This window comes from Sceloporus undulatus, chromosome 3 (assembly GCF_019175285.1).
Source record: "Sceloporus undulatus isolate JIND9_A2432 ecotype Alabama chromosome 3, SceUnd_v1.1, whole genome shotgun sequence".
NCBI classification, from domain to species: domain Eukaryota; kingdom Metazoa; phylum Chordata; class Lepidosauria; order Squamata; family Phrynosomatidae; genus Sceloporus; species Sceloporus undulatus.
The window spans coordinates 146,922,252-146,931,329 of record NC_056524.1 but is presented as its reverse complement, the minus strand read 5'-3'; the positions used below and the strand labels follow the sequence as shown (position 1 = coordinate 146,931,329).

The window sequence follows — 9,078 nt, the reverse complement described above, 5'->3', positions numbered from 1 at the left end:
AAGAGGGCTTTCATGTAGATGTCTCCTAACACTGCCAATCAAAAGGCATAGAGCACCTATTCCATTCCTCCTCAACATATTTTATGTGGAAGGAAAGAAGGCACAGTTAGAACACATGGAAGAACTACAAAATGTCATGATTTGGATCCCCACTCAAGTAAAATGTTGTAACTGAGGCAAGACTGTTGCGTGTACACACAATCTGCAAGCACCATAAGTCTCAGGATGGGTTCACTTTATTTTGCTTTAAAAGGGAACTCTCTCTGCAAGGTGAAAAGTCCATGTGATATCTCTATCATGTCTTATCTTTAGAAAGATGCTCTTATTTGAAAAAAATATTTGTTTCATTTTTAAAAAGAGTTTGCATGGTGTTTTTCAACATGTGAGGGTGAACAAATAAATCTTGTGTGATTTCAGAATGCTCCCAAATGTTCCAGTTTTAAAATATTCCTGCCCTTACTGAGCCCTTGGTGTATGGAGGGCTGAAGATTAAATAGAACAAAACAAATAGTTCAAACATCTTAATATTTAGCACTTAGCTTTCAATTTTTTAAATGGATTCACCTGCTAGTCTACTGGCCTGTAATAGGTAGGTTAATTTTCATGTTGGGAAATTAACAGCAAAATCTGAAGCATGTTCACATAGGTAAAGAAATGCCTTGGGGACCACCTAACTTGGGAAGTCATGGGAAATTCTGTATATAATTGCAAAAGTTGTGTTGTCATATCCCATGCAGAGCAAAAACCAAAAAAGTTCTTCTAGCCTCAGTTACAAAGTGTTTAGTAAACCTAATGAAGATACAATGGATGAGCAAATAATTATGTGTATATGACAGTTAATTGTGCAATAAATAAAACATCAAAGTGCTTAACTCTCCTATTTACAAAATTATTAATATACCTTGGTGATGCTATCCATGTCATCTAAAGGAAGGGGTTTAGTAAGTATGTAATCTAAAGGGAAAGGTTTTGTAAGTAACATTACAGAGTATCAGAAGGAAGTTATAACAATGTAAATTTCATCCTGCATTGGAATTACACAATTAGACAAAGAGTAGAAATATCTGTGCCCCCACAACACTCTCCCATAGTATCTATTATAAGGCTACAAACTGACCTAAACAGTGCCTGTGCCAATTACATCAAACCTAATTGGACTGGACCCTCTCTCCATGTAGACTCAAAATGAACCCACAGTGATGGAGGTGTCTAAATGGTTCAACTCATATATGATTTTACACCCTCTGCCATGTCAAACTGTGCCAATGAGCTCTCAGACCAATGCCCTGCAGTTGCCTAATAAATCCTATATGTATCTCAGTTTGTTCTTTTTTGTGTTTGGCAAACAGTACTTCCAGTGCTGTGGATAATGTCTGTAGAAGCACTCTGTAGACAGACACTGGGAGATGCTGAGGACCATAAGGAAAGAATACACACCATGAAGAGTGACAATGGATGTTCTACATGTGAGCAGCAGCAGCATGAGAGCAAAAGTGAGTGAGTCATGGGATCTCTAAATCGGCATGTGTGAGACAACAGCCAATTAAAGAGGTCAAATGGCACCCTGACATTTTCCAGCCACAGTTTCTAAAACCCTTATTCACACTGCACTGCACTGCACTGCATAGCTGAGAGGTACAGAGATGATCAAAGACTCAGAGGATTCCTCTACAGGCTAACAGAATCCAGCTGGAAAGAGATGAACTGCCGAAGAAAAAAGTCCCAGGACCTTTTACAGTTAATAATACATTTCAAATATTCAAATATTAGTTAAGAACCTAGATCACATCTTTCCTTCTCACAGGATTATATCTTTCAGAAATATAGAAATGTTCCACTCAGCCAATTCCTTCCCCTCTGAGAAATGCTTGGCCTTCATCTGGTTGTCATCTTCTACATTCTGTCAATGTACAATGCTTTTCTTTTGATAAAAAGATGTTTTACTTGGAGGTACAAATTTGCTAGTCTCCATGTAATGCTGGCAAAAAAAAAAAAAAATCTCATTGTTCTATTGCAGTTGTTATGACAGCACAACCATACCTCTTTGTAAATGGGAATGGGTAAGTATAGCTGAAGAGCAGATGCACAGCCAGGAAATGAAGGTCCAAATGATGGAGAAGCCTTGTTGTTTTTCTTATAAATATGGCAAAAGGAGCTCATCATTTTCCTGGTTCAAATGAGTAAAAAATGAAATAGCAAGGAGGGGGAAAATTCATGGTTCTTCTTCTGCCACAGCTTCTCTGTGCAACCTAATAAATCACCTTGTGTTTGAATATTTGATAAGTTTTGAGAATATTCATTCTGGACATAACAGTACCATCATTTGGAAGTTGGTCCATTACAGCAAGCAGAGAGCTGTTTCCCAGTTTTAGGACTGTCTCTAGCCAGCCTAGCTTTCCCTTCCTTCTTGCAACCAAACCAACGGGTGGCATTGGCTGCTAAGTCCTCTCAGTAAATTCTCAATTTTGCCTCTCTGGAACTCAGCAGGCAAATCCTTGTTTACAGATATTCACACTTTGGCCTGAATCTTAAAGTAGACCCATCAACATCAATTAAATACACCTACATGTTGATTCACCATTTGCCAATGAGTTCTGTGAGATGATGCCATTCAGGTCTAAACAACAGGTTCATGCTTACCTCCTAAAATGACAGGATGGTCTTCATGAGCAAAGATCATAAAGAAGCAATGGTGCTGGATGAGCATGAATACATGGGAAGGAAAGATTGACAGGCCCAGCATGCAGCTTCTTGTTGAATCAATTGATCCAGTTGATGGAATTCAAAAGGGCAGCTCAAATTACTCTAGAGGCATCCTTGTATGTAAGTCTACATGGGGACATGCAGCTGTGTAGTCTAAAAATGTGACCCTGCCATACCCAAGACTGTGTATTCAACATATTTTTCTCCTTTAGGCTAGTGCAACTATCTTTGTTTCTATTTTTTTTAACCCAAAAAAGTTTCCTGTGTTGAATAATTTACTTCAGTCTATTACCTGCTTTCATAGTAAAAGAGTAAACCAGATTATGAAAGAGCAGAGAGGGAGGGAAAATATTTAAAAGTATGAATGTGGGGCTCTTCTTTGCATTAGTTCTCTGAATAGAAGTATGGTTCTCAACTCAGACATGCAACCACACAAAGACTTCATGGCAAATGGCAGCCCCACATTAAAAACGTTGTTCTTGAGGAAGCATGAACAGTTGCACATACCTAAAACATGCCTCCCTGTGTTAACAAGGGCTGTAAACAGGGAACTGGTCCTTCTGAACCTTGGGGCTTGCTGGTTAGATAAACAAACCCCAAACCTGCAAGGTTTGGGAGAGCCCCTAAAATGGATGGAATGTTTCATACTTTCTGATGAGTGTAGTCTGGCTTCTTGAGGTCCAAGCTGAAAGAACAGTGTGCTTTCTTGCTTGGGAAAAGAATGTCTTGGGATTCAAATGAAATCCACAACAGTCTAGGGCAGCTGTTTCCAACCTGTGCTCTTCGAGTCCTTAGGGCTCCAAGAGTCAAAAAGGTTGGGAACCCCTGGTGAAGGGATTTAGGGATAGCATCATCTTAGCTGAAATTTCTCCAAGTTTCTATCCTGCAAGAAATTTAAAGTGGATCTGTCAGTGGAAAGTAAAGTAAAAGTAGAGAAATATATAAGAGCTGGTGATGCAACAGGAAGTTGTTAGTGGTTGGCACAATTGTTTCAGGGCTGCTTCCTTTTGAGTTTGCGGGAGGCTGAGCTGCCCCCGTTGCGCTCCCGCTTCTCCTTGTGGACACAGTAATATTTGGTGACCCGCTTGCGACACTGCTCACAACGAACAGCACAACACCAGTGGAATTTGCAGTTGCAGCTGGACACCATTTCAGCTCGTTGTTCCTCCACAGCTAGCCCACAGTCCCCACATAAGCGCTGGCAACTACGTTTCTCCCATTTGCTGAGGGCCTTGCCCCGCTTCAGGCATTCCCTGCCCTCAGTCCCCAGCAGGCCCAGAGTCTTGTTTTCCAGGCAGTAATCTGGTGAGTCTTCCAAGTGGACTAATTCCTTCTTGGAGATGGAGCTGAAGGTTTCTGCAATTGCCCCACGACTAGCAGCACTATTGCCTGCCCCTTGCAGCAGGTCAACTTTCAGTCCTTTGTGGTATTTCTCCTTCAGGTATGTCCCTACTTCTCGAAACTCAGGTAGTTGCAGCCAGCAGGTCTGGGTGGTGCAGCTGCCAGATACTCCATGGCACTTGCAGGTCCTCTTCATGGTCCCTTTCACTGCCTATAGATGAGGGGGGAAAGCAGGCATGAATTTTTTGCAACACAACCAGGTCGATGCCAATTTTTCTTACAGTGTTCAATATCTCTCCAGAGAGTACATTTGAAGCACATAAGAATGTTTGTATTTGAAGCCTAGAGGTGGGGGCAAGTGACTATTATGTGAAGAAGCAATGAGGCAGGAGTAATGCAATACAGCAAATGATAATTGAATCATAGAATCATAGAGTTGGAAAAGACCACAAGGGCCATCCAGTCCAACCCCCTGCCATGCAGAAACTAATGATATGAGTTATTTATAACACTTTGGCTCCATTCACACTACAAAAAGTGTGAAACTGGGTTGTTTGCACAATGTTCCCATTGGCCCCTAAAGTACCCAGCACTGTTTGCAGGGGGAGGACATGGAAAAACCCACTTAACTTAAGCACATCTTTTTTAAACGTCTGGAGTGATCTGCATCTTTGGTAGTGTGTGTACACTACTGAATCGATCCAGATTGCAGGGGTCATTCACGGACATGGAGACGCCTTTATGTTGAAGTGAAGCGGCACTTGTGTGAATGCCAGAGAGGATTTAAATGCCTCAGAGAGATTTGGTCATGTTAAACATAATGGGAACAATGGCGGAATGTAGACTGCCCCTTTGGGGCGGCCTGCACCCACCCCTATCCCTGACTAATCGAGGCCTCAGTGGCCACAGCAGCAGCCCCAGAGGCCCTGATCCGCCACTTTTCCAGGCCTTGGGGAAGCGACAAGAAGCCGCTTCCCCGCAGCCTGGAAACGGATGTCCTTGAGGCTTCATGCCCCAAGGACACCCCGACAGCGGCAGGGAAAGAGAGAAAGGGGCCACTCGGCCCCTATCTCTTTTGTATTGCTGGCGCAGCCATGTAAAGGCTGTGCCAGCGATACAAGCAGCGATACAAGCGCTGAAAGGGCACCACAAGCACCCGCGCCACTCTGTTTGGAGGCAGCGCAGCCGTGACATTGTAATGGTGGCGGCCATGTAGACAGGGCGCCGCCATTACTACGCTGCGGTTACGTGCTAGGGTTGCGGGTCGTCAAGAAAGGACACCCCAAGGCAACCCTAGCATGTATCAAGGCCAGTGTAAAGCACCAGTCTGGATACCGCCATTGATCCTGTATTGCATCACTGTAGAGATCCAGATCTCTGCGGGACAAAAACGTAAGTGTAAAGTCTGATCCAAGTGGGAGAGAATACTTAGGAATGAACATCCACCCCTTTGATCATTTCTCTACTCTACAGGCAAAAATGTTTATCAAGGGAGCACAGATCACATCAATAGGCATCTTCACAAGGTGTTCCTCTATTCAGCCAGCCTTTACAGTTGAATTCTCTGTCCCAAAAATTCCTATTAATTTAATAATTAAATATGCTCATCTCCTGTCTCCTCTGGTTTTACTGTTTTTTGTGTTACCTTTCTGCCAGCCTCGTTGTTATGCAGGTTCATTGCTGCCCTGGCATCCTGCCCTGTCTCAAGTGCGTCCACAAATTGTTTGGAAATGGCTTCCCCAAAGCCCACATTATCACTGCAGCCTCCCCACAGCCATCCTTGTCCTCCTGTGGAGAGAAACATGCCACCGGCAGTTATATTGAGTTGGCAGCTCCAACCAGTCTCAGCATCCTTATAATGGTTGTTAAAGGTGGTATGTAACCTGCCATTGTATGCAGCAGGAAGAGACCTGGTGTTTGTTTTTTATTTTGTTTTTGGTCTCTATGGCAAGAACAACTTTCACAGGACTGTAGTTAGGGCTTTGGTAGTATTTTGGACACCCAGTTTGAAAAATGGTAAATTTTCAGAATTTAAAGGACACCTCCAAAAATATTAATTTCTATATGCAGAATTAATAGTTAAAATTTTGACTGAGTACTCTTATCCTATCCAGTTCAGAAATTAATTCCATTAATAAAATGCCATTAATTCTTCCAAATATTAAAATCCATGTCCTATTTATCATTCAAAGAACATGTGCATAATCTCCAACATTTCACAAATGAAAATCCGGACATGTGTGGCCATGCAATCTCTGACTGTGGCCAAGATGGCAAAAATTATTAACAAGGCAAAATATACAAATTAGGAGAGACTGCAGCAGTCTGCGTTTGCCTGAGGCTTTTGCCTGAGGCTGCTGGGAAGGGTAAGATTTCATCACTTCTCCCCCCCCCCCCCCATGAGTTAACTGAGTGCTAACTGGTTTTGTACTTCATACTTTGCAAGAACTGAAGTGACCTGAGTCCAAAAGGAGAAAGTCGGAGGAAGAGAAAGAAAATGGGCCATTAAAATGGGCTGAAAAAGTGAGATGACGGTAGATTAATGAAGACTATTTCTGCCAATTCAGGACAGTTGGAAAGTTTGCATGTGTCACCATATAATGTGGGAAGGGGCTACAAGGCTGTGCAAGCCAGCTCTGCCAATTCCACTCCCAAGCCCCAGTTGAACATCTCTTGCAAATTCATGCCAGCACTTCTACCACTGATTTTACCTTTAAAATGACAAAAGGAAATAAACTATAGTATCGTTAATCCAAGATTAATCTCTAATGAGTAAGAGTATGAAGTAGTTGCATGTTAAATTTAATTAATTCAGATTTAAACCAGATTATATAACAATATTTCTGAGCATCTCAGGAAAATGGCATAAATTGCTCAAGATTGAAGATAAAAACAACTACAGTGTATTCTAAACTACCCAGAAGCAATTAGCTGGAGCATCTGTCAAATATGCCATCTACCACTCTCTTTCATTGCTCAAAAATGCAGGACAGCCTGCTCCAGCAAGGGATGGAAGAAAAACAGGTGGAATTAAGAAGTCATCATATCAGGGACAACAGCAACATGCAAATGAAACAGAAGCAGTTATCCTGGAGAGCCTGCCTAAAACCCCACAAGCATTTTAATATTCTCTCCAGTCCATTTCCATGATGAATTCATAATGCTTGTCTTGGTTGTAAAAGCCATTCCTTGTTTGGTCCCTACTTATATGTTGTTATTTTTTTTAATTAAAAACACAAAACACAAAAGCATTAATAGCCTGCTTTTTATAGTTAAAAACCCTCACAATGTAGATTACAGTGCAATTAAAATTATAAACATCTAAAATCAAACCTGAAAAAATTTCAATAGATTTGTATTGAACATCATCTTAATTACAAATAAACTATAACAAAGAGAAGCTCGGGCAGATAAAACTTGTATGAAAAACACAATACACTAAAATTAGCTAAATACCAAGTGGGATAAATGAGTCTTTAAAATATTCCTGAAAGAACGAGGAAAGAGATAGGAACATGTACTTGAGAGAGAAGATCATTCCCAAGATGGCAAGAAAACAGAGAAAAACTCTGCCCATACCCTAAACTCTTCAACACATGAAACACAGCAAGGGATTACTGGAGAAGCTTCCTTGGTGAGGGTACCCCAATTGTGGGATGCTCTAGCTAGGGAGGCTCATTTGCTACTTACTTCAATGTCACTTGGCCACTAAGGAATTTATCACATGGGACTGATCCCATACAAAAAAATGAAATTAAACTAGAAAAATCTCACAAAAGTGGGTAGATTTTCAAACGATGTCCAGGGTTAACCTGAACAAAAAATTGAAAAAAAAAAAAACACTCAAAAGCAGGTAGATTTTCAAACTTTTGTGTGAAGGTGAAATAACACATCATTAACCTGAATGAAAAGTCGCCAAAACCCACTCCTTTTTACTTTCATGAACTTGGCCCCTTAGAGACAGGCCAAAATAAAGCTGCTTCGAGTCACTTTGGAGGTATGCTGTTTAAATGATGCATGCGTCCTAAGAGTCCGGAAGCCACACCAAAGCCACGATTCAGTGCTGGAGCGCACATCTGGCGCAGCTTCCGGACTCTTAGGGACACATGTATCATTGAAACAGCACACCTTCAAAGTGACCCGAAGCAGCTTTATTTGGGCAGTCTGTATGGGGCATTTCACCTTCACACAAATGTCGTCTGAAAAGCTACTTGCTTTTGCAGGTTTTTTTGGACTTTTAAATCCTGTTTCTGCATGGGATTTCGGCAGGGGGGGGGGGGGGGGGGGGCAAAGGAGCAGCCAGCCCATAGCCATACTCCACATTTTTTTCATTTCATTTTTATTTTTACTTCCACACATAGTTGCTAACTATTCCATTAAAGTAATCAGCAATGAGACTCACTAGGGCAGAACTGGGGCAGGAAATACTGCAGAGTTGAGGCAGCAAATACAGATCAATAGTTCTGATACCATTACTAAACTACTAGAGGCGCTCCCTTCTCAAGTATCCATTGCACCAGGTTATGGAGAGAGGCTTGGCAAGTGTAAGAACACATACATCTCCACCTTGGTAAGTCAAGAAGAAATGTGTGGCTGAGATTGCTCCTTACCAAGTTGTCCATTACGGGAATCATCACAGCCACAGTTGTCAAAGTCCCCAAGGCTGCAGTTGCGTGTTAGTGTGTACATGACTCCAGCAGAGCTGATAGCATGGACAAAGGCTGTTTCTCGGTTTGCTGTCAAGAAAAAACAGGGGAAAAAAACACCTGAAGGAACTGCACAAGGAGGATGCAACAGCAGGCTGTGTAGTTTTTTGTGGGTTTTTTGGACTATGTCACCATGTTCTAGAAGAGTTTATTCCTGATGTTTCACCAGCATCTGAGGCTGGTATCTTCAGAGAATGCATAGGCTGTGGTGTTTTTTTTTTTTAAATGAACACAATTAATAAGAAAAAATGGGCACTGATCAGATATTTTGATTAAAAATGTGTGTGTGTGTGTGTGTGTGTGTGTGTGTGTGTGTGTGTGTGTGTGT

General features: G+C 41.7%; 1 protein-coding gene across 1 annotated transcript in view; it reads right to left on the bottom strand.

The window, feature by feature from the left end:
- Positions 1–1,616: 1,616 nt before the first annotated feature.
- WNT8B (Wnt family member 8B) overlaps positions 1,617–9,078 on the bottom strand; it is a 23,104-nt gene continuing 15,642 nt past the window's right edge. The window contains exons 4-6 of the mRNA XM_042456066.1: positions 8,655–8,780; positions 5,690–5,832; positions 1,617–4,255 (exon numbers count right to left, since the gene is read on the bottom strand). Coding sequence (XP_042312000.1) covers positions 3,695–4,255; positions 5,690–5,832; positions 8,655–8,780 — 830 coding nt within the window. The 3' untranslated portion in view covers positions 1,617–3,694. The remainder of the gene's footprint in view (positions 4,256–5,689; positions 5,833–8,654; positions 8,781–9,078) is intronic.